We start from the raw sequence: 26,159 nt of genomic DNA, 5'->3' as shown, positions 1-26,159 counted from the left end.
AGTCACAGATTAATGGCGATTGCTTCAGTTTTTAGGGGGCTTGATTTTTTTCTCTCAGGGGAGTGGTGTTTTCCCTTTTGGTAACTAGGCAATTAACCTCTCCCCCAGCGCACTCTCATTCCTAACCTCTTCCTCTCTCCCTTTCTCCTTCCTGCTCTTGGAAATTACAGTGCTCCCTCTCCCTGAGGTGTTCAGTCAACAACAGTTTTACATCTTATAACAGCCTTATATGGTACCCCCATAAGAAACAGTGACAACAGGACTGGGCCCACTTAGTAGTACTGTAACTATAAAGAGTTTCATTTAGTAAGAACAAAGCTTTTCATATCACTTTCTTTAGGAAGAAAAAAAAAAAAAAAACAGCCAGCCAGGCAATGGTTATAAAATTCAGATTGCTAAAGCTAGGCAGAGTTCATTCCCTGACAGTTCTACAAATACTAGACTTCAGATCTGTTCCACTGTACTTTTCTTAAATCTGATCAATATAGGACACAGTTCTACTCCTCTTATACCAGGAGCCTCTTCTCTGAAGTGAGAACAGAAGTTGGCTCTGAATCTGTCCTTTTTATTTTGTTTTATTAGAGGAAAGCCTTCTTACTCTGCCAGTTTCTTGCCGGAAATCTGTTATTTCTGCCAAACCTTGTAGTCCTTACTGAGGTAACACTCGCACTGATTACAGACTGCAGGTTCTGACAGTTTGTTTATATTAGAAAGACAAGGTGGGGGAGGTAATATCTTTTTTTGGACCAGCTTCGAGAGACAAGCTTTCGAGCTTACAGAGAGCTCTTCTTCAGGTCTGAATGTGACAGAGTCCAATATTGGTCAAAACGTTTTTCTTGTAATACAGCAAGGGATGAGGGAAGATTAAAACTGACTTTATTCTGCTGACACACTTGCATCCAAGGTTTTAACATTTGGTTTTGATTTTGGATGCTCAGCACCTCCACTTCAGAGATTTTTGCATTTCAAGCTGATGAATAAAATAACAAAATAGATAAAAAAGCAAAACACATAATTAAGCTTGAAGAAGTTGAGCAAGCAGGTAAAATGAAAAAGAGCTCTTTACTCAATATGCAGATTCAGATTGCATATTTATTAACCAAAGAAATGCATTCTGTACAAGGGCTACTTAAATTATCTTCATTTGGAATCATGCATATATTGTAGACCCCGAAAAATATTTTGCTGCAGAACTTAATTACTTTTACCCACCTGAAGCCATGTTCTCCTGTTTACTATCTTCAGAGCAACTAATTGTGAACTTACAAATATAGGGTTATAATTTGGGGTAAGAAACAAACATAAGCAAATAAACACAGTACAGATGACTCTCCCCTCCCCCCAGGCATGGCTAAGCATACAATAATGAAAAGGGGAGAGAGCAACACTAGTAAAGATGCAGATTTTAATGTCAGCAGAGATGCCAGAAGGTTGGAGCGGGCTGTAAATCCATGAACCAACCAGAGGCTGCCCAAACATGCCTGCATACCTCTAGTTGGCCTTCCTGACTGAGATAAATATTGTTTCTCTAAGAACAATAATACTGAGCCTGATCCTGGAAATATTTGTTCATGTGAGAAATCCCATTAAAGTGAATGGTACTACTCACCTCGGTAAAGGTAGACTCATTATTTGGGCTTTATTGTATTTCAAAGTAATTTAAACTACATCTGCAATATGCTAAAATTTAGCTTACAGGCATACTTTTAAGGATCTACTTTATTTCTATGACTAATAGAATAGGTCTTTTCCCAAAACTAAACAAAAAGGACTTGAGTGAAAAATTCCAACTGTCAGGAGAGCTGGTCAAAAAGAAGGAAAATGATTTTGCACAAACCCACAAATTATTATTATTAATAATCATATTTATTACAGTCATTTCTAGGAACCAACCATGAACAGCGCTCAACTGCATGAGGCACTATACAAACACAGGGTAGTAGACAGTCCCTGCCCTAAAATGCTTACAATCTAAATAGGCAAGACAGACAAGATAGGCAAAAGAAGTAGAACATACAAGCAGAGTGAACAATGCGATGGCAGCAAACAACATGTTGGTGCCATTATTCCTCTCTGTTTTATTGAGGGGAGAATGGTGTTTAGTTGAGAGGGGAATTAGCTAAACACAAAGACAACAGAAGGGAGAGGGGACATAAAAGGAAGGGAGTGAAGGGAATAGGGCAGGGAAGAAGAGGAAGGGGAGGAAGCTGGAGGGTATGAAAGGCAAGAATAAAATGAGGCAAAAAGATTGAGGGAGGAGGCGGGTGGCGGTTAGAGCAAAAAGCCAATCAGCACCAGGTGTCTGACCAAAAGTATAAAAAAATACTCCAATGACATCAATAGCCAGTAGTCCCTGATTAAGCTGTTTCTGCAGTGCTCAGGTCAGCTTCAATCTCTGCCTGGCTTTCTTTCCTAAATATTACGTGGCTGGGGGATTTGAGGCTGGTGCTGCATGAGTCCTAGCCCCCAAAAGGGGGATCTCCTTGCCCAGTTCTGGGACCAAGGAGTGCTGGAAGGAAGGGGCGGCCCTGGGCAGCAGTATCTGCTTTAACTGCTTCTGAAGTTGTTTCTGATTCACAGGGTTTGAAATTAACCTATTTTCCATTTTGGGGGAAATTTTCTGCAATATTTTAGCCTAAATTTTTATAAAAATCATATTTCAAGTTGTTTTTAAACATTTTTGTTTGCTGAAAACCTGGTTTTCAGTAAGAGAATGAAAGTTTTTGTATATGAAAAAATCCTAAAATAATGTCAATAAAACCTCATAGCAAATTTTGATAACTGATCATTTTTCAAGAAGTTTCATTTCTGATAAAAGTCATTAAAAAAGAAAATTCTGCAAAAAAATTTCAACTCGCTCTGTTATTTAGTTAACAATTGAACAAAAGATATTCTCCTAAGGAATAATGATAGGGAACAAGCAGCATAACTAATGGATTTTAAATGTTTTAGCCAGAATTTAAGTGCTAAATCGGTAAAATTTTGATTCAGTGGAAACAAAGATGGATTTATAGAAAGCATTTAGAGCTTGATCCAAAACCCAGTGAGGTCAATGGGAGTTTTTCCATTGACTTCAATTTATTTTGCATCATGCCAATAAAAATCATTAAAGAAGAAACCAGGGTTAAAAAAAACCCCAAAACTACACTCTTAAAGAGAAGGCAATTTATCTGGACAGTTGCGCCCCATGATTTCAGATATCTGAGATTGAGTAAGAATGTTTTCCTCCCTCAAGTACTACTTCTCTGTCTTCTGGAGTTTGCAGTGAAGTTATCACATTGTACTTGCATAAGATTGTGTACATACAAACTTGCACTGAAATAAATCCAAAACAACTTGAACTAAATCAAAGTAAGAATGCCCACACACAGAATTTGCACAACGAAGGGTGTGAATTACCCTCTAATATAGTTATTTTGTGTGTAGAGCAGCATATTATCTGTAGTCATAACAGGACACAAATTCAGACTAGTATTTGTCTTTAAATAGGATCATGGAAGAAGAGAAGTGTGACGAGTTGCTCGCCCACACCTGAGGTCCTGGGGTCCCACTGAGCCCGCCCATTCCACCACCCTGGGCTCTCTCACCCTGTCCTGTTGTGCCAGGCCCTCAAGCCTCCTCTAGCACACACACACAGGTAGGGACACACCCAGCTGCAAAGGCATACAGACACTGAGATCAGCTCTGTGTGGGAAGACTCAGATAAGGGATTGCCCAGCACTAAAGTGCACACTTCCTTTGGGGTGCAAACCCAAAAATATATTGTCTTGCACTGGATACATATCTATACAGCGTAGGCTCATGAAATCCGCTCCCTTTCTCAATGTGGAGGAAGATATGCACAGCTTTTCCTGTCGTCTCCGCCCCTCCAGTTATGAATTGCACAAACTGGTTTTGGAATAAACAAAAAACAAGTTTATTAACTACAAAAGGTCGATTTTAAGTGATTATAAGGGATAGCAAGCAGAACAAAGCAGATTACTGAGCAAATAAAACAAAACACGCAACCTAAACTTAATACATTAAATTAACTGATTAATAGTAGCAAATTCTCACCCTAAATTTTGTTTTATGCAGGTTGCAGAGTTTCTTGAAGGTAAACTGCACTGCTTGCAGCTTAAATCTCCAGGTATTCCTTTCACAGGCTAGACCTTGATCACCTGGGCTCAACCCCTGGCCTCCCCCAGTTTAGCTCCTTTGTTTCTTTAGGTGTTTTCAGCAGTCTTCCTGCTTGGGCGGGGAGGCAGTGGAGAAGAACCTAGATTAACTCACTCCCCAGCCTTAAATAGGATTTGCATATAGCGAGAATCCTTTGTTACCCAGTTTGACCACCGCCCCCTCTTAAGGGAAAACATTAGAAGTCCAAGATGGTGTCCAGTACCAGGTGACATGATCACATGACCCTGCAGTGTCAAAGCAGCATCCCAGGAAGGAGGGACATCAATAGGACTTTGAAGATACTAATCTCCCTAATGGCCCATTCCAGGCTGACTGCATACTGTCGGGTGGGCATTCCCCAGATGAAAACACAGTTGTAATTGTTACATAGTCAATATTCCTAACTTCAGATACAGAAATGATACATGCATACAAATAGGATCATCACATTCAGAAAATCATAACCTTTCCAATGATATCTCACATGACCCATCTTCCATAAAACATATCTTAGTTATACCTTTTTCCTATCATAGCGATATTTCTATGAAGAATATGAGGCGTAATGTCACGAGAAGTTGGCCTGGGAAGAAGCAAAGGCTTCATTTAAACTCAAATACATCAGAAAATCTGGCAAAAAGATATGAAAGGAGAAAAGAAAGGATGTTCTGTGTGCATTATATTAGCGAGTTTTCCCAGCATGAAAATTTCTTAATACTATTTGAAAACTTGAACATTTGAACACACTGAACTTTCCCAACAGAATGTTACAAATTGAGTTTTGTATAGAAAAGAAACTGAAAAGCACGAAGGAGTCCCTGAAAGTTTGTTTTGGGGCTTTTTTTAGAACTTACTTACTATCTGCTCAACAGTTTTCCATTTAAGCAACATTAGCAATTAGAGCACCAGCATTTTCACCAATATAGTTCAGTAACCATTTTCACAATGAACCCCTACTGTGAAAACTCTGCCAGTTGGTCCTAACAATTTATTACAGGCTATACCTTGAAATTCAAGCTTTTAGCCAGAGAGCCTATTTTTGTTACCATTTACAGGGGGCGAAATGCTATTTACAGACATATATTATGTTACTGCAGCAGTTCTCAAACTGTGGTCGGGACCCTAAAGTGGGTCACGACCCTGTTTGAATGGGGTCGCCAGGGCTGGCATTAGACATGCTGGGGCCCGGGGCTGAAGCCAAAGTCCAAGCCCTGCCGTCCAGGGATGAAGCTGAAGCCTGAGGGCTTCAGCCCTAGGTGGCAGGGCTCAGACTTTGGCTTCAGCCGTGGGCAGCAAGGCTCAGGTTACAGCCCCCCCAAACCAGGACTGAAGCCCTCAAGCTTCAGGTTTGGCCCCTGTTCTGGGAGTCAGGGCTCGGGCTTCGGCCCCGCTGCCATGCTTCAATCCCCCTTTCCGGGGTCGTGTGGTAATTTTCGTTGTCAGAAGCGGGTCGTGGTGCAATGAAGTTTGAGAAACCCTGTGTTACTGTACAACAACCTAAATAAAAAGTGTTTTTCATTTTTCTCAAATAATCTCAAATGTCAAAATATAGACTTACCCTTTGGGGTAGATGGGAAGAAAATAGAGCTCACACATGGATGCATGTTAATATGGTACCACTATGAGCAAATTTTTCATAAGCAATATTAGCATGTGGAATGAAGGGTTTGCTCCTTTGGTTATACACACACACACCATCTTGTAGATATGTAGCTTGTAAGGCCAGAAGGGACCAATATGATCATCTAGTTTGACTCCCTGTATGGCACAGGCCAGAGAACTACCCCAAAATAATTCTGAGATCAGCAGCTGGACGTGCATGAACAAGAACAACATCTGATTTTACAAGTTATACTACGGTACATGTCAGCATTTCGGATAACACAACTGAGTTCTTCATGCACTCATACAAAAGCTGGATTGGCATAAAGAGGGACAGCCTTGGCTTCAGTCTCATTAATAATCCACAAAGTTTTAGTACTTCTTTTGAGGAGTTTCTGAAAATGTATGATCAATTGTGTGCGTACATAACGTTGATGACTGTACAAATTATAATAGAGGTAGATGATGTTCAAGCATCTCTTCTCAGTTCTGCCAGTACAAAGCAGCAAAACCCCTGCTCAAAGGAAGCCTATCATGTGGTGGATTTGTTATATGTAATGATACCCATTAGGTCTCCAGAAATAAAAACATGACCTCAGCAATGGTGCAAGGCCAGTGTCCGGAGAGGATGGTTACCTCCCTTCTCAGCAATTGCCACCACACACTAACATGAACTGTTATTCATAGTGGAACCTTCAATTTATAACCACGTAACATCCATTAGCAATTATGTAAATTGTAAAGATGAACACTACCTTATGAAGAATGAAGCCGCAGCTGAAGTACCAGCAGAGGCCCCAGCAGGAGCAACCAAACTCTGCGAGGTCAGTGAGCCGCCTGTTCCAGTTTGGTCACAGTTGTTCAGCCCTGAGGCGACGTGAATGTTAGGACCTTCCCGTCCACCCTCTGTTGCCGTTTCTGCCTGAAGAAAAATTTTAAAGATACATATGCGGATGTATACATATGAACATAGATTAAATGTATGACAGCCTGTGCTTAAAACATAGGAACAGCAAGGAAAAAGTAATGAAGGTGGACAAGCATGCCATAAAGGACCCTGCAGTGGAGAAGGTTAAAACCATGACCACAGCAGACAAGCAGAGTAATACGGAGACCCTTTGTTCTGGGTAATGCACAGTTAAACAGTTTGACAAGCATGAAGAAATGGAAAACGATAAGCAGAACCCTTTTGTTTTACTGTGTTATTTTGCGGCTGGCAGAACTGTTTATCTGGTTCAGTTATAACTGTCAGGAATTATTTCTCAGTGGCACATCAACTACGAGACCTATCTGTTTAAAAGGAGCTAAACAAACAAACAGTCATATTTGTAACTTGTTTCCATATGAGCAGCAACGAGAAACAAGTAAAAACATCAATTTTTTAAATAAAAAACCTATATAAGCCTCTGCGCTGCTGTTTTTCCAACATCATCGGTCTCAACGGCACAAGTATGTTACATTTCTCCTGCAAATGGTATCTGTGCAAAGAACAAGAGTGCCTGGGGATTAATCATTTTCAGTGTAATGTCCCAAATCAGTGGTGTTTGGGGGAGGTTTTGGTTTGTTTGGGTTTTGTTTGGTTGGTTTTTCGGCCAAAATGGCACAGAAATCAGTATTTTGAAACAGACAGTGTCATGTAAGTATCCTGACATGTAGGCCTATTAACTCTTCCATTGCCAAGTTTCATTAAGCTAGTTGTGATGTCCATGGCAGTCTGCAAAAATACACAACCACAGAGCTGGAAAAGTGTCCTTTTGGGGAGAACACGCTGTATTTTCAAGAGTACAAAAGGCTTAATTAAAGAAGACACCACAATAAATATTTGTCAGAAGAGTTAATTGCTTCACATATGATAATATAGGATCTTTCTGTCATTTGAAATACTCCTCTGACATTTACAACTAATTAACTAAAATAAATTCAGGAAAAGGAGACAGCCTTGTAATGCAGCACAAATGCAATTAAATACTCCCTGGGATGCCACCAAATGTTAAATTCTAGGCCACCACAGATCAAGTTTTAAAGAACTATCTGCTACACAGATATCATAGTGCATCCACACTTACAGTCAATACCTCAGCTTTGTCACACTCTGAAAAATCCAAACTGAGCTTCTCTCATCAGAGTGGGAGTGGCAAAATTCTTCAGATGTCAAGCAACTCCTTTCTAGTCAGTCACTTCACATCTGAAGTGCTGCACAGAGTTTCATTGCGGGTCCAATTTTCAAAAGTGCTAAGTGCATCTTGACAGGTTCTGGGCACCCGCTATTCCCCTTGAAGTCTAAGGATTGGACGCTTACAGAGTTTGGGTGGTGGGGTTTGTTAAGTGGTTGATGCTTTTCCCCATAGCAATTCACTAAAAACATTTTTACAGACTGATTTAGGAAACTTGACTCCAAGAAAGAATCTTCCAGAAGGCAATCCATAAATTCCATGTACACCTTTTGTTACTACAAATTAAAACTATAGGGCCAAAGCCTGGTCCCCTTTGAATTTCACAGAAATTTCTTCATGGAGTTCTATAGCACTGGAATTTACGCAACAGTGTTTTGTGGCTAGCAGGAGAATCATACATTTAAGTTACAAAGTATTACAGAAGAAGCAAAGATTTATGAACTACTGGATTTTCTGGGCAGACACTTCTTAATCTAAAGCTAAAAGTGAAATGTGCACAGCTAACATGATACTTCATGGAATTTCAAGGCAACAGATAACAGAGATTTATGATGACTCAGTAGAATCTGTTGACTGGATAACCTTTTTTTGCACCACATTTCTTGTCTTACAGTAGGTTACATCTCTTAACAGCTATTCATTTAATACAGCTCTATTGCTGAATGAGATATTTTTATGTCTAGTATGCATAGAATGAAAGTGGATTTATCACACCTTTTTTGAAGCTATTATAGCATGTGGCCCTATACAGATAATGGATAACAATGCAGATATATACCCACCAGCTCTTACCCCTTTCAAAATCCACAGGCCTAAACTTCCAAAACTGCCTAGTGATTCTGGACACTTCAATTTTTTGAGTCCCCAACTTGAGAGGCCTTAATGGGGCCTGATTTTCAGAAGGCAGATGCTCTATACTTGCTGAACATCAGTCCCCCCCAAGGGGTCTCCAGTTCAGCACACAAAAGTTGCAGTGCCCAAAAGGTCGCTTTGAAAATTTAGCCTGCAGTTGCCTAGAAAGTGAAAAGAAAAGGAGGACTTGTGGCACCTTAGAGACTAACCAATTTATTTGAGCATGAGCTTTCGTGAGCTACAGCTCACTTCATCGGATGCATACTGTGGAAATTGCAGAAGACATTATATACACAGACACCATGAAACAATACCTCCTCCCACCCCACTCTCCTGCTGGTAATAGCTTATCTAAAGTGATCATCAAGTTGGGCCATTTCCAGCACAAATCCAGGTTTTCTCACCCTCCGCCCCCCCACAGACAAACTCACTCTCTTGCTGGTAACAGCCCATCCAAAGTGACTACTGTCTTCACAATGTGTATGATAATCAAGGTGGGCCATTTCCTGCAGAAATCCAGGTTCTCTCACCCCCTCACCCCCCTCCAAAAACCACACACACAAACTCACTCTCCTGCTGGTAATAGCCTATCCAAAGTGACCACTCTCCTTACAACCTGCATGAAAATCAAAGTGGGCCATTTCCAGCACAAATCCAGGTTTTCTCATTCCCCCACCCCCATACACACACAAACTCACTCTCCTGCTGGTAATAGTTTTTGGAGGGGGGTGAGGGGGTGAGAGAACCTGGATTTCTGCAGGAAATGGCCCACCTTGATTATCATACACATTGTGAAGACAGTAGTCACTTTGGATGGGCTATTACCAGCAAGAGAGTGAGTTTGTCTGTGGGGGGGCGGAGGGTGAGAAAACCTGGATTTGTGCTGGAAATGGCCCAACTTGATGATCACTTTAGATAAGCTATTACCAGCAGGAGAGTGGGGTGGGAGGAGGTATTGTTTCATGGTGTCTGTGTATATAATGTCTTCTGCAATTTCCACAGTATGCATCCGATGAAGTGAGCTGTAGCTCACGAAAGCTCATGCTCAAATAAATTGGTTAGTCTCTAAGGTGCCACAAGTCCTCCTTTTCTTTTTGCGAATACAGACTAACACGGCTGTTACTCTGAAACCTAGAAAGTGAAATGATTTTACTCTTTTAAGACTTTGCTCTTAGAGAGAGATTTATATCAACGAACGACAGGTGGGACCCAAAGGAGAGTGCACTGATTCTTGGAAAGGAAAAAAAAATGAGAACGAGGCATGCACGATAAATTAATCAGTGAAATAATGTATTTAAAGAGAATCCATACCTTTCCATTAAGTCTTTAATTACTCAATTAGTATTCTTAAACTGAGAGGTAACATCAGTTTTGCCATATATTGACAGAGAAAAACAAAAAGGTTCTTCAAAGCTTAGGATTCATTTCAAATAGTGTTTGCACCATCCTGAGCCAGCATGCCCCCTTGTGGGGTCCCAGAACTCGGGCTCCAGCCCAAGTCAGAATGTCTACACTGCAGTTTTACAGCCCCGTAGCCCAAGCCCAAGTCAGCTGAGACAGACCAGCTACAGGTGTTTAACTGCAGTATAGACATACCCTAAGTAGCTTAGGAGCCTAAATGCCATTGACTTTCAGTTAGACTTAGGAGCCTAAGTCCCTAAGTCAGTTTGAGACTAAATCCCAGCCTAAGTGCCTAAACCCCTTTTGAAAAATGATACTTAGACACTGTGACGCTGAGCACAACAATGCCTAAATACCTTTAGAAATTTGGGCCTTAGGCTCTTTTAAAATGTTGCCTTAAGGGCCAGATTCACTGCTCATTGATATCTGTGAAAAGACTCCCACCTAAATTAACAGGCATTGGATCAGGCCCTAAAAGTGCTATTAGTGTTAGAGAATAGTAAGCACTACTAGTGTTTGGCACTAGAAGTGGTCTGCTCCTGAAGTGTTGATTCTAATCAGGGACTGACTTCCCATTCCTTGGCTCTGCGGATGGGTCACAGGAGACCAGAACTGATTGTAATAAGTGCTTCACACAGGGGCAGGCTCAGCATCCACACAGCAGGGAATGCTCCCAAAGATGGACACTCACAACCAGCCCAGGGAGCCTTTTAGAGAATGTTTTCTAACTAAGTGTGAAGCAAAGAGGGTGGGGAGGGAAGGTACAGAAAGGGATGGTGGCGATATGATTGGGAGAAAGATAGAGAGAGAGGTAAGGGGGGAGGAGGGATTAGGGAAGGCAGAGAACAAGAGCGTGTATGGTGTCTACCGGTCCTGCTAGCAAAGAAATTCTCTAGACCATTCTCTGATAAGCAAGTAGAGAGGCAAAAATGGAGCGTGGGAGGAGAGAGAAGCCAGAGATGAAAGAGGAAGGAGAGAAAAGCAGAAAAGAAACAAAGTACGAGGGAAGGTGGACTAATGCACAAGTAAGTTCTGCCAGTGCCAGCCATCAGAGAAAAGAAGTGTTGCTGATTCAAGAAATGCCAGTTCAGGCATTAGGAAATCGAGCAGGTCCGAGTCACTTGCCCTGAGGTAGGAAAACTAAAAACAAAAAACTTGGGGAACCTCCCATTCATTGCAATTTGTCACAAATAACAATTTCAGGATAATTTCAACTATGGGCCCTGAAGGATTAAAGCAAGATAATGAAAGGAGGTGTTGCTTTTAAATCGTGAGAATTACCTCATCCACAGTCCTCTTCTGAAGGATGTATTTTGAAAATATCATTTTCCAGGGGAATGGAAGCAGGTTTGTTGATTGTTGGGGCCTTTTTTTAAACTACACAAGTCTGCACAAGGAGATGACTTCAATAGGCTGCTGAAAGGGAACTGTGCCTTTGCTGTTTACTAAATTTTCATAAATCATTCATGATCAAGTGCAGAAATCACAACCTTGTCATTATAATGTGTTACTGACTGCACTGAATATTTTAACTGCCATAGGCTTCTGCTCCACAAGATTAATGGTTCCTTATAAAAATAAAATAAAAACCTTAACCCTTCGGAAACTGAATAATCCTCAAGGGAGAGATTTCCACAACTGCTCAGCATTGGATTTAACTCCACTCCCTCTATAAGTCACACACCCATTGACTTCAATGAAAGCAGAAGTAGGCCGACACTTCTGAAAATCCTACCCCATGTGTTTTACACTTCAGGACTGGCTGCCTGGGATTTTGTAGGCGTCTCTAGAAGGTGCTGTGGCAGGGGAGAAAGCTGGCCAGTGGCTGGAGCAACCAGGTCAGGACTCCTGACCTAATCTGCCCTCTCACTGTGGGGAACCTCTCTTGGCCTGTGCAAGACCTGTTGGATCCCAGGGCCAGTCATGAGGACATGCACACACAAGAGTCAAAAGCAGTGCTCTTTGGCCATGGTGCTCCTGTTGGAAGTCAAATTTTCTGAGCTGCAAATAGTGGCCATACATTTTGTTTTTTTAAATTAGAAGATTGAAATACAACAGCGATGGGAGTCTTAAAGAGAGTATGGGGTGAGCACCAGGAACCTGGGGGCCTGGGGAGGTGAAGAAACTGAGCACCCTAGCAATTCTTGCATAGCCTCTCAGTGTTGGGCTGGTACATTCCTACACATCCCACCCCATCTCTCACCCCAGTCAGCAGCAGAGGAGAGTTGGGATGGAGCTGCTGTGAGGGTTTCTATCTTAGGTATTCATAGGGTGCCAATCATAGTAATAGCCAGATATCAATCACTACCATAAGGAGGTTTAAAAAGACGAATTCAGAATTGATGGCTCAAACTCCAGCTACTTGTCTTCTTTAATATGTTTGAAAAAAGTCCTTGTAATTCTTTACACGACACCAGGGAGCAGGCTGGTTTAAGGGCATAACAGGCAGTTCCACTGAGGCAGAGGTAAAGGTATTGCAGCAGGTCTGTTGAAGTAGGTGGAAGATGGGGCAGGCAGGAGCATGAGTCCATCCAACATAGATGGGGAAAGAACTAGCAAGGAGATGTCTAAATGGGCAGGCAGGGAGTCAACCAGAATCAAGTGGGAAGGGATTAGCAAGCGAGGGGGTAGGGAGGGAGCGGCTGATCCAATTTGCTTCAAGGGGCAGAACAAGCCAAAGATGGTGTCACATGTTCCCACCCCTCACTCTGCAGGTACATTCACTAGGGTTCTGGAGCACCAGGGAACAGAGCCCTTTCTCTGTATACTCATACATGGATCAGTGCTCTCTATTGCGACCGTATGGCAGGAGCTCAGGAAACATCTGCCTAGTTTCAAATACATCAGACTTTTCCAAAATTACATTGTAGATAATTTCACAATACAGTATATCAGATATCCAGGTTCATAAGATTTTGTCCACCTATAACCAAAGTAGGTAACAATTACAGCTCTAACAAGCTCTTAACTTATTAATAAAAGTTTGAGGTCCAAAGCCAAAAATTCATCCAGAATGTTTCCAGTCTCTGGACACTGGCCTTTGTCCATTGTTTCATAGATGCCAAGGCCAGAAGGGACCATTGAGATCATTCAGTCTGACCTCCAGGATAACACAGGCCACAGAATTTCCCAGAAATACCCAAAAAGCCAGCCTGCTGTTGCTGTGCTCCAGTGGAATAGTAATTGTAAAATCATGTGCATAAACTGGCACCGGGGACAGAGAAGAAACAAAAGTTGAAATATAAAAGCTTACACAGATGAAGAGAGAAGGACAAATAAATTTGTGGACAATAAAATGAAGGTAGAAGAAAACCAGAAAGGAAAATCCCAAGAAAAATGGATGGAGGTATAAGAGAAAGGAAACAGATAGGATTTCTAAACATAAAAACCAAAGGTAGCTTCATTTAGGAGAGAAATATAAAAAGGACACAAATTAAAGTGGATGGGTCCAATTGTCCTCTCACTTAATGCAGTTTTACATACATGTAACTCTACTCATATTAATGGAGTTATTCCTGAATTACACCAGCATAAGTGAGATCAGAATTGGACACAGTTTCCTTTCCAAACACTGGGCCAATCTTGCAAGAATTCTGCATGCAGAATTCCAACAGAAGACAATGCGGATTTTGTATGTGGAGCTCTTGCAGGATTGGGCCTGTGGTTTTGCACTGGAGTTTGCGGGAGGGTGTGGGGGGGTTCCCTTTAATCCAATAAGTTCCACTTTAAAATTACAGTGGTAACAGCTAATTAAATTGTCGAAATTGCTTGGCCTAACAAGTTTGCATCTTATATAAGCTACTGTTTGTACATGAAATAATGATAAATAATTTTACCCAAAAGCAATTCATGCTAAAACTCTATGACCCACTACCATTAACTGGAACAAATCTGATGTAAATCACTATCTGAGTAATTCTCAGACTGTAAACCCTCCTTTCCCCCAAGCATGGATGAAAGGGTGCACATACCTTGGAAGTGAAATTTCTCCCTTTCAGACTCATGTAAAGGTATCATGAAGTAAATGCCCATTTGAACTGAAACATGTTTGGGATAAACTTTTTACGAGTGTGTTTCCACTGGGACTTGTTATAAACTAGTAGGGCAGTTTATAACTAAAATACACTACTGTAGCTGTTTTACAACCTGCAGCTGTGCTGTGCTAACAAGAATACCATCTCCCGTAATTTGTGCCTAAACCTGCAGTGTCAGTCTTTTATGTGCATCACACTCTCTCTGTGAATCAAATACAGAGTTATCCCAAAAAAGGCACCACTGCCAGCTACAAATGGGAGTTTATAACACCTCACTATTGCTTCATCCTGAAAATTACATCAGAGAAAAAAGCAGAGGTAGAATTTAGTAGAAATAGGAGGGTCCGTCCACCATCTCACACAGCAGTGCAGCAAGCTACCTCATAGGAGATTCAAAATCATGAGCAAACTCAGGGCCCTCAGAATTTGGATTAATGTTTAAGATTGAGGGCTCAGTCCTTGCACCCACTGAAGTCACTGGGAATGTTGTAACTGAATTCAATATGTCCAGGATCAGATGCTGAGAGCACAGAAGTGGGGCCTGATTCTTCACGGTCATGCACTTTGGGCCAGATTCATGCCTGTGCTGGTGCAAGGATGGAGAGGAGACAGCTTGTGTCTGCCTTTGCTTAGGGTCTAGGGGGCTATTCCTGCCCCTGGCACAGGCTAGGGCAGCTATTAGGGCTTGTGCCTCTGCTTCAGAGATCCCAATGAGGTCATAGGTGTAGTTTTTGGGGGGTGCAGGGGGGCATTGCTCCCCCAAAGAGAGGAAAGGTGTGGGGGAGGGGGGGGTCATGTGCCATTCCCTCCCCCCCATTTCTGTGAGTGCAGAGCTTAGGGTTGCCAACTTTCTAATTGCACAAAATCGAACACCCATCCCTGCCCCACCTCCCACGCACTCCATCCCCACTCCCACCGTCGCTCACTCTCCCCCATCCTCACTCACTTTCATTGGGCTGGGGCAGGAGGTTGGGGTGAGAGCTCCGGCTGGAGCTGCAGGCTCCCGGGTGGGGCCAGAAATGAGGGGTTCAGAGTGCAGGAACAAGCTCAGGGCGGGGGCGGGGGGTTGGGGTGGGGGAGGGGGTGAAGGCTGCAGGCTCCAGGAGGGAGTTAGGTTCTGGGAGGGGGTTCAGACATGGGGCAGGGAGTTGGGCTATGGGAGAGGGGTCGTGGCACAGGCTCCAGCCAGGTGGCGCTTACTTCGGGCAGCTCCCAGTCAGCAGCACAGGGGGGCTAAGGCAGGCTCCCTGCCTACCCTGGTTCTGCGCAGCTCCCAGAAGCGGCCAGCATGTCCAGCTCCTAGGCAGAGGGGCCGGGGGGCTCTGCACACTGCCTGCGCTCGCAGGCGCCGCCCCCGCAGCTCCCATCAGCCGCAGTTCCCAGCCAATGAGTGATGCGGAGCCAGTGCTCAGGGTGGCGGCACTGTATAGAGCCCCTGTGGCCACCTCTATCCCTAGGAGCTGGACATGACAGTCACTTCTGGCAGCCATGCGCCACTAACCGGACTTCTAGCAGCCTGGCCAGCATTGCTGACCACAGCCAGCAGGGTCCCTTTCCAATTGGGCATTCTGGTCGAAAACCAGTGCCTGGCAACCCTAGCCGAGCTGCCCTGGAGGCCTGCTCTGCTCTACCTGAGTGAGATAGGTGAGGGAGAGGGGCTCTGTGCTTCCCATGCTGCCCCTCCTCCTGCCCCAGCATGTTTCGGCTGGCAGGGAGCAGAGGGGGCGGGGCGGAGCATCTGTTCTCCTGTGCTCTGGGTCCCTGTCTCCGCAGCTGGATGCCACCTCCTGGGTCCTAGTACCTGCCGCTCTACTGTACAAAGGTGAATGCCTACAGGGGGACAGGGAGAAGAGAGAGTGGGGAAGCAGGTGGGATAGGAGATGGTATGGGGCAGGGGAAAGTGGGGAGAGGATGGGGAAGAGAAGGGGATACAGGAATGGGGGGGGAGGAAGCAGGAGCCGGGCATGTGGAGTCCCCTTAGCAGCAGCAGCCACCCCAGCAGGGAGGTTGTCACAGCTGTACCACAGCAGTGACATGGCTGCAGCAGCCGGTGCTGGGGTGGCCGCCAGCAGCAGCTGGGGCTCCCCTGTTAAGTCGGAAAATTCCATCCCCCTCTGAGCACCAGCAGCCCAGGTACCGCTCCAGGCAGGGGAGAGAGCCAGTGAGCCAAGGAAACTGGCTTCAGTATTACTCCTGGGGGAATTCTGCGCCAAAAAATTAAAAATTCTGCACACAATATTTTTAAGTTCTGCAAATTTTATTTGTCAAAATAATACTATATAATCATGCCTTCTTTCAAAATACCTGTCAGCAAGTATGTCTGTAACAATACAAACAAACACAAAAATTCCGCCAGGAATAGAGCGTTAAAGAAACCCCTATGACAACCCAGTTCCTGTTTCTCTGCCCCCTCCCTCCCCCCAGAGCCCAGCCAGGGGGCCAGACACGCACAACCCCTCCCCCAGAGTGCAGCCATGGCGCCACACCCCCATTCAATACACCTGAACTCCCTCCCTCCTGAGCCCAGCCATGGGGGATGCCCAGCCCACCTACCTGCACCCCCTCCCTCCTAGAGCCCAGCCATGCCCCCCAGCTCAGACACCCTCCCCCTACTGCCCAGAGTCCAGCCATGGCCCTCCCCCTATTACCTAGAGCCCAGCTGTGCCCCCCTCCCCAGCCCAGACACCCTCCCCCTATTGCCCAGAGCCCAGCCGTGCCCCCCCCAGCCCAGACACCCTCTCCCTGCCACCCAGGGATCCAAAGGGAGAAACAGCCTGTTATGGGGCCCCAGGCTTGTGTGGAGTTTCCTTCACACCATCATCTCCTTCCTTCAGGGCATGCTGGAAGCTGCAGCTGCTAGGAACTCTCTACTCTCCCCCCACCCCCACCCCCTGCAGTGTATTCTATCTGCAAGCTAGTCTCTGCCAGGTTCAGCGGCCTGTAGTGGCAGCCAGCAGCACTGCAGCCCATTTCTGTGCAGGAAAGGAAATTATACGCAAAAGCCATTAATTTCTGCAAAATTCTGCATTGAGTGGTAGTGCAGAATTCCCCCAGGAGTATCAGCATAAACATGGGTGTGTCCGTATGTGTATGCCCACTCCCCCCCGTCCCCACCAATATAGAGGTCAAACTATGCCTATGGCAGGGGTGTGGGGCCACCACAGTCACTACTTCTCGTCCACCCCCTGAAATGCCTGCTTCTCCTCTAGGCTGCCCAGGTCCCTGCTTTGGAATGCCGCTGAGGCCAGAGCTGCTGCAGAGGCTCCCCTCCAGGGCATTCCCTGGGGAGGAATGGCTATGCCTGTTCTACAACACTGAAGCTAGCACAAACAGACCATCAGGCACTGCGAAATCTAGCCATTTAGGTGGTCATTTGCACTCATGCAAAGTGGGTGTAAAATGCTACCATTCTCATTTAGCAGCATTCTACAGCCACTTCACACCGGGGTAAATGGCCATACCCAGTCCCAGGCAGTGGAAAAATCAGCTCTGTGCCACTCAGTATCCAGCGGAATCTCTTTCTTGCCTCTACCAGCTGATTAACACATTGTCGAATAAACTCTGAGAAACCTGTGTGCCCTCCTAGATGCCCTGTATAAACCTAGCACCCTCAGATTTAGGATCACAGAGGAAAAGCAGCCCCAAATGAAAGGAGTCCCCTGCTGGATATTCCTCATTTTCAAATCACTACTTTGTGGGGGATGGATTCCAAACAGTCTCAGTGGAGTAAACAAAGCCTATGCTTGAATAACTGGGATCTGTCTGCCACAAGAAAACCTCACCTGACATGTTTTATCAACACACATTAGAAATGAATGCAGCTTCCCAAAGCCAAAATGTGGCTGCTTCACTGCTCACTATGTTTTAAACTACCACTTTGGTCACAATTAAAAATGACCTGTTTGCCCAAATCTGCAGCCCATGGTTTCTTGGCCGACTCCCCTGACTACACTGACAGAAGTCGGTAGTTGAAAGCAAAGGGAGGCATTTACAAGCTTGAAATAATATACATTTACATCAGCTTAGGATTTGTTTTCCTCACATAAGACAAATCAGAGCAAAGGCCTTTCCATTAGTGCAAACTTCCAATAGCCCGATATTTCTTTAAGGGAAGAGAAGAAAGATGGTCATGTTTGCAAGGCACAGGACTTTGAATCATGAGACCTGGGGTGGCCTGCCCCTGGCTCTGCCACAGACTTCCCATGGGATTCTAGGCAAGTCACTTAATCTCACAGTGCCTCACTCCATTTGTAAAATGGAGACTACAATACTTTCCTACCCGAGAACATCCTCATTAATATTGTGAGGTGCTCAGATATTCTGATCATGAGCAGCATAGAAATCCCAATAAAGAAAATAAAAGGCAAAAATGGGAGACACTCATTCCTAATTTCTATTTTGATCATGCTTGGGCCTGTGTGTTAAATTTAAACTACTTTAAAGAAAACAATTTTAGGGACCAACCTTCCTGTCAGGTACCAGAGTACATGTCACTGTGCAGCTAGTATCTTGCTTAAAAATGTACAAGCTCTGGCCATCTGAAGGGAGAATTGTGCCCTTACCACACACAAAGCTACTAAACAAGGCTCTGTGACAGCCCTAAAATTTATGCTGCCCTCTGGGCTACATGCATGCTGACTCCTCACTAAGTCAGCCCACCCCAAGAGAGTTTGGTCAGTAGGCAAAGCCATCAAAGAGAAAGAACACTGGAGTTCCAAGGCAGGGGATGGACAGTTCATATGCGTGCAGTGCAACTCCTTTATCGTCAGTGCCCTCTTTATTTACCCCTCTAGAGTCAAGCAGCTTATGGAATTTATTACAGCCCGAGAGCTCGATTAACACAGATGCACAGCGACTTAACAGTTCTTGATCGGGGTTGTGTTGGTTCTTTTTAAAACCAGACCAGAGTCTTTCTAACCTTGATATGTTAGCAGGAGGTGCAGGAACTCACACATGCCACCTCCGATCACTGGAGAGGGTCAGAAGGGGAGGGTATCAAAAGTGATACAAGGGATCATCGCCAATGCATGGATGGACAAACTGCCTCTTCCCCACCCAGTCATCAGAGGAAGAGTCCCTTCCCCTATCTATCCATCCAGCTATTTACATGGCCCTCACCACCATCCCATCTGAGTTCCTACCCTGATACATCACTTTTAGTTTGAGAGACGTGACAGAATGGGTGCTGAGCCTCTCTCTTTGTCCAACAGCACTGAGCTGTCAGTCAGTAGCCTTCCCAGTCATCATGTGGCCTCTTTCAAATTCTGCCCTGAAATAAGAGCATGAAGTCAGACAGGAAAGAACCTACTGCCCTGTGTTAGGACAAGGGATTTGCTCAGTGAATCTTCTGATGTCACTCCCTCAAGCCTGATTGCAAACATATGGCAACTGGGCAAGGCAGGATGACTCCATCCCCTAGAACAAGGTCAAATTTGGGCAGCCAGCCTTCATGGTTGCACAGCTGGGGAGAGCGTTAGAGAGTCAAACTTAAAAGAAGGGCTAACTTTGCAGAAGAACTAAATATAAACTCTGTATAAACCATATCTTTGTGTAACACAGTTAAGAAATATACATAGATTTACTTCTCTAAAAGTGTTATATTTTTAATCTTACAAGTACTACTTTAAGATTCAAGGCAAGCCTCTAATTATTGATTCTTAGTTACGCTGGGAAATTACCTCATCTTAGTCTTAAAATTCTATTTATAAGCCTAATAATCTCATCATTGATTACTGTAAGTGTATTCTAATTATATATCCATTACCTCCCCCACAATGAAGTAAGATCAATAATGCACATAAATGAAAAAGGAACTTAAATGCATACATTAATGCCATTTCAACTAGCATTATTTTATACACCATCTAGAACCATGCTACAACATTAACAATACAATAAATCTTTTTCAATTAACATAGTTGGTTTGACACCATGTTCTGTAGACCAGCAATAAATTCCATTAAATATACATATATGAAATGCATGAGAAGTCTAGGCATTCTAGCTACATACTGTAAATTCTCTCTATTTTTTTTAATTCAATGGAACAGTTGTTTTGTAATGGCTTTTTATGTCTGAGTTTCAATAACTAAACCAAAAAAAGGGAAAAGCATCTACTACCACGGTGTTTCTGTCCATGTTACATGACCCTGATATGTATCATAGCATTCCACCACTCAGGAATGCCATGATTCTGGTGCTTAGGTGCTGGGGCAATGGTGTATTTCACAGGCCTTTTAAAGAGTATGTCGAGGATTCAAGCCCCTCAACTGGAGTAGTGTGTCCAGTTCTGGACGCCACATTTCAGGAAAGATGTGGACAAATCGGAGAAAGTCCAGAGAAGAGCAACAAAAATGATTTAAGGTCTAGAAAACATGACCTATGAGGGAAGACTGAAAAAACTGGATTTGTTTACTCTGGAGAAGAGAAGACAGAGGAGACATGATAACAGTTTTCAAGTACATAAAAGGTTGTTACAAGGAGGAGGGAGAAAAATTGTTCTTCTTAACCTCTGAGGATAGGAGAAGAAGCAACAGGCTTAAATTACAGCAACAGTGGTTTAGGTTGGACATTAGGAAAAATTTCCTAACTGTCAGGGTGGTTGAGCACTGGAATAAATTGCCTAGGGAGGTTGTGGAATCTCCATCATTGGGGATTTTTAAGAGCAGGTTGGACAAACGCCTGTCAGGGATGGTCTAGATAATACTTAGTCCTGCCTTGAGCGCAGGGGACTGAACTAGATGACCTCTCGAGGTCCCTTCCAGTTCTATGATTAGACAAATGAGAAAATTTTGTCCCATCTATAAAATTATTTTTCTCCCATCAAGTGCATCCACCAGTCCAGGCCCAAGACTACTTGTGTCAAGTCCTCACAGGTCTGAAAGATTCTCTCTTGTGTAACACTGACAGACCCCAATTGTCAGAGGTGGGTACTGAACCTGGGACCTCTGGAACTTGGTGCATGAGCCTCTACTGCAGAGGTGGGCAAACTTTTAATATGGAGATATACCTATCTCACAGAACTGGAAGGGACCTTGAAAGGTCATTGAGTCCAGTCCCCTGCCTTCACAGCAGGACCAAGTACCATCCTTTATTGTTGCCCTAGATCTCTAAATGGCCCCCTCAAGGACTGAACTCACAACCCTGGGTTTAGCAGGCTCAAACCACTGAGCTATCCCTCCCCCCTATAGCCTGCAGGACTGTCCTGCCCGGCCCTTGAGCTCCCGGCCGGGGAGGCTAGCCCCCCGGCCCCTCCCCTGCTGTCCCCCATCCCCCACAGCCTCAGCCCACCATGCTGCCAGTGCTCTGGGCAGTGGGGCTGCGAGCTCCTACTGGGCAGCACAGCTACAAGAGCCGCCGGCCTGCCCCGGTGCTCTAGACTGTGTGGAGGCATGGCTGGCTCCAGCCAGGGAGCACAGCTGCCAGTCCTGGTGCTCTGAGTGGCACAGGAAGGGAGCCGGGGGGGGGGTTGGATAAGGGGCAAGGGGGCAGTCACGGGACAGGAAGCGGTTGGATAAGCGTGGGAGTCCTAGGGGGCCTGTCAGGGGGCCGGGATGTGGATGCGGGGGGCAGTCAAGGGAAAAGGAGCAAGGGGGGTTGGATAGGGGTCGGGTCCCAGGGTGGGGGCGGATATGGGGCAGCGGCCAGGCTGTTTGGAGAGGCACAGCCTTCCCTACCCAGCCCTCCATACAGTTGTGGAACTTCGATGTGGCCCTCAGGCCAAAACGTTTGCTCACGTCTGCTCTACTGCATGAGCTAAAAGCCATACAGCTCTTACCTAAGGTTGTAGAGCAAACTCATTAATCTCTCCCTCTAAGTGGTCTCAGTGCCACTAAATGGGACAGAACACCACACCCAGGTGTGTGAGTTACATTTGCACCAAGCGCTCAGGTAGAAGCCGATGAGTTCCAGATGACCCTGTCAAGCCAGGTAGATTATTATACTGCACCCACCTCTGAAGAAGGGTGCCTATTGGAGACTGACCCTAGGAGACAACTTCCAAATATCCACAAAGCATATAAACAGTAAGTATATAAATAGTTACACGTGCACCAATTAGAGGGAGAGGACAAAGGAGAAGAGAGGTGAAGGGGCCTCTAACTGGTGGATGACCTAGGCATAAGACCAATAAACAGCCAAGATAAAACTGTCCTATTTGTAAGGTCCACATATCCACCTATCAAAAGCCTTACTACCATTGGGACATGAGTGGTAGGAACAAAAATAGGTAAGTAAACCAAAATTAAGAGAACAAAAAGCTAACACTGGTAGCCTGCAGTTCACAGTATCCAAAAGTAGAATATTCAGACAATGAAATGTTGTTGTAATGCTTGGTGAATAACCAAAATATGAACAAGATAACAGCTTTGCAAATTTCAATAAGAAATTCTATTTCTGACAATACTGTTACTATAGTCCTACTGGAAATACCACTACAATCTTAGTGGAATGGGCTTAAATGCTTTGAGGCGTCACTCTGTTAGAGCCAATGTAAAACTCCTTCATATCCAAATTAAGTCATGTAAAACAGTGACCTTCACACCTTATGGGATGAAAAAAGTTTTGGGTTTTAGACAGATTCTGATCTAAAAAATGTGATATTTGATGACCTTTCTGAGGTCCAGACTGAAGCTGGATTTCTTTCTCATGGGGAAGATTGTAAAAAAGGGAGTGGGATGTTCTGATCAAATGCAATGCTTAGTTGATCTGGGGATCATAAAGGAGCACATAAGTAGTGCAAGTGACTTATGACAAAGCAGAAGAAATGGAAACTGGCTGGATGAATAGGAACAGGGAAGGTCCCTGTCAAAATCAGTTCAGCAAAGGAAGTACATGGTTAAAACCTCTTGGGTGAGAAGAGGAAGATTCTCCATTGGGATGTACATTTTAGGATACACTTGTTGAGTGGGAAATTCTGCCTTCATATGTATTCACCTAAATCCCATACAAGTAAATAGGAGACTCTTGCCTGAGAATTCAAGGACAGACTTTTAATTGTGATTAAAATAACCGGGCCAGATTCTCAGATGGGGTAAATCAGCATAGTTTCTTTGACTTCAATAGACCTATACTGATTTACACGAGCTGAGGATCTGGCCGTGTCTGGCCGATCTAGCAAGGTACTTAAACACATGCATAACTTAAGACATATGAATAATTCCACAGACTTCAACTGGACTAATCATGTGTTTACTGACAGGTGTGTGCTTAAGCACCTTGCTGAACAGGGGCATATATTTGGTCATCTTATTCTGCATGTTACTTCTATTTTTCTAATAATCCAATTTTCCAGTTCTCCCACTGAATTTTTTAACGCAAACGAGAACAGCAGTTCTCAACCGGGGGATCCGCGAGCCATTTCAAGGGGGCCGCAAGACCCTGTGACTCAAGCCCCGATCCCTGGCACCCCACCCCAGCAGGGTTGAAGCCGGGAGGCGTGGGGATAAAGGCCAGAGCCCCGAGCCCTGGTGCTCCCTGTGGAGCAGAAACCCTGAGCCCATGGTGGGCAGAGTTGGAGACATGGAGGGCAATCCCCCACCTTCCAAACTGCAGCACAAGAGCTTGGCAGTCCCGGTGGCAGCTCCACACCTCTCCTCCCCACCCCCCGGCCAGGTTGGAGGCGGGAAGCCAGAGCTGGGCAGTGCAGGGCAGCTGCTGCTTTAGCTGGTGCCATGGAGCAGGCAGCGGCAGCATTCCCTTGTTGCCTGCTCATACCCCAGGTTGAAGCTGCTCCTCAGCTCCCAGCCCCTTTTTTTTCTACAGCGGCAGCCGGTAAGAGCCCCCCGAGTGGGGAGGCCCAGCTCTGTGGCTGGCAGACCCCTCCAGGAACAGGGACCGCAGGGGAGTCCTCCCAGCACACAGCCCCTAGTACCCCCCTCCCTGCACCCTGAGCTATCCTCTGCCAGCACACCACCCCAGCTACCCCTCCTCCCTGCACCCTGAGCTACCCCCGTCTGCACACAGCCCCAGCCACCCCCTCCCTGCCCCGAGGCCTCCCCACCCCCATTAGGCCCTGGAGTTTTATAGCATATCGAGGGGGACCTCAGAGAGAAAAAGGTTGAGAACCCCTGAACTAGAAGATTTAAGAAGCTGCAATATTTTTGCAATATAACCGGTACCATTTGTTTCTATTCAAATCCCATGTCACATTGTTTATGTTTTGGCATAAAATGCAAGGGAAAACAATTTGCTGTAATGTTTTTACTGCACTGGGGATGGCTACATTAAACTGGTTAATGTAGTATATAAATACATTTACCTGAAAATGTACAGAAAGACGTAACTTTTCTTGAGTCCATATATTTGCACGTTTCTAAAAGGTTTATATATATTTACATTGATTTATTAGCATCCTGACCAAATTCCAGCATAGGTAAATCACATTTGGCATGCCTGAGCTTCCCCGTGCAGTTCTTCATTCCTATTCTAAACTTTTGTGTAGTGATGCTATGCATTGTTGGACCTTTGTCACGTTTCACCCCAGAGGTGAAATTTCAGAGTAACAGCCATGTTAGTCTGTATTCGCAAAAAGAAAAGGAGTACTTGTGGCACCTTAGAGACTAACCAATTTATTTGAGCATGAGCTTTCGTCCGATGAAGTGAGCTGTAGCTCACGAAAGCTCATGCTCAAATAAATTGGTTAGTCTCTAAGGTGCCACAAGTACTCCTTTTCTTTTTGCAGAGGTGAAATTGTATTCAATTCGTTAGCTTTGAGACAAAAAGGGCTATTAAAAATAATATTCACACTCTTCAACAGCCAGACACAAATCAATTGTCTTAGACAGAGTTATATCACCCCAAAAGGAACATCTCTAGCTGGTCAGTAGTTTTTTTTAAATTGTTGACCAGAGAGCAATCAGTTGAAGCAACGGATCACAAAACCCTATCTCACAACTGAATTGTATCTGCATCTTTTGAACCTTATTCCCTATGTTTTTCCCCCTACATTTTATTCTGTCCTGGTTCCCAAACTGTTTTTCCCAATAGTTGATCCTGCAACACAGAACATTATAATTTATACAGCACCCAAAGTCTGCTAGATGCTTTAAAGATGCATCCCTGTCCCAAAAGTTTACGATCTGAGTTCCAAACCCATATAAGAACTGCAGCAATTACACTAAACACTGCAGCTCACAGGTGGGCATTATTGTGCAATACTTTGAGTTTGAGAGGGGTATTTAGGAGGGAACACTTTGATTTGAAGGTTATTGTAAAATATTCATAGTTGTTCTGTCTCCCAGACAATATTTTTACTATATTATCCTTGAAATTGGTCATGCATGAAAATTATTAACATACAGAAAACATGTTCATACATAATGGATCATAATACTCTATGAACATACACTCTGAGGCTCTTTTATCTGTAACCTTGAAGGGTTACACCTCTGCCACAGACTTGCTGTGTGACCCTGAGCTAGTCACTTGGCCTTTCCATTGCCCAGTCTTTAAAATGGGGATAATACCTAATTCACATGCTGTAGTGAGTGTTAATTCATTAATACATGTAAAGCACATTGAGCTCCTTGGATAGAAAGCTACCACTTAGTGTAGTAAACACATATTTCAAGAAGGATCCTCTCTTACACATCCTGTATATGAACTAGAGCTGGCCAAAAGTCAGAATTTCCAGAATTTTAGCATTTCAAAATTTGGTTTCACTCCAAAACATCTAATGGTCCTTTCTGGTCTTAAACTCTATGAATCTACATTTTTCAAAATTTCTCACAAACCGTAAATCTTGCAGAAGTTTCATTTCCAAAACACCAATACATGGTGCTTTCAAACAAAGTGTGCAGGGCCGTCCCTAGCCATTTTGGTGCCCTATCCAGGCCCAGCCTGCTCCGCTCTGCTTCCCTGACTCCCAGCCTTGGGGGGCAGGAGGGAACCACCCCCCAACACTCACCAGCAACGCGGAGCGGGCTGGGGCCGGGTTGCT

The 26,159-nt window shown here is 44.4% G+C and overlaps 1 protein-coding gene across 3 annotated transcripts in view; it reads right to left on the bottom strand.

Moving 5' to 3' along the window:
* Positions 1-26,159, bottom strand: part of KIF26A (kinesin family member 26A) — a 134,653-nt gene that overhangs the window by 59,387 nt on the left and 49,107 nt on the right. For all 3 annotated transcript variants that reach the window (XM_037901051.2, XM_043549466.1, XM_043549467.1), the window contains one exon: positions 6,516-6,682. In XM_037901051.2, the coding sequence (XP_037756979.1) occupies positions 6,516-6,682 (167 nt within the window). The remainder of the gene's footprint in view (positions 1-6,515; positions 6,683-26,159) is intronic.

The sequence above is a fragment of the Chelonia mydas genome, chromosome 6, assembly GCF_015237465.2.
Source record: "Chelonia mydas isolate rCheMyd1 chromosome 6, rCheMyd1.pri.v2, whole genome shotgun sequence".
Lineage (NCBI taxonomy): Eukaryota > Metazoa > Chordata > Testudines > Cheloniidae > Chelonia > Chelonia mydas.
Note: the sequence above shows the minus strand (reverse complement) of the source record. Positions and strands in the feature narration are given on the sequence as shown.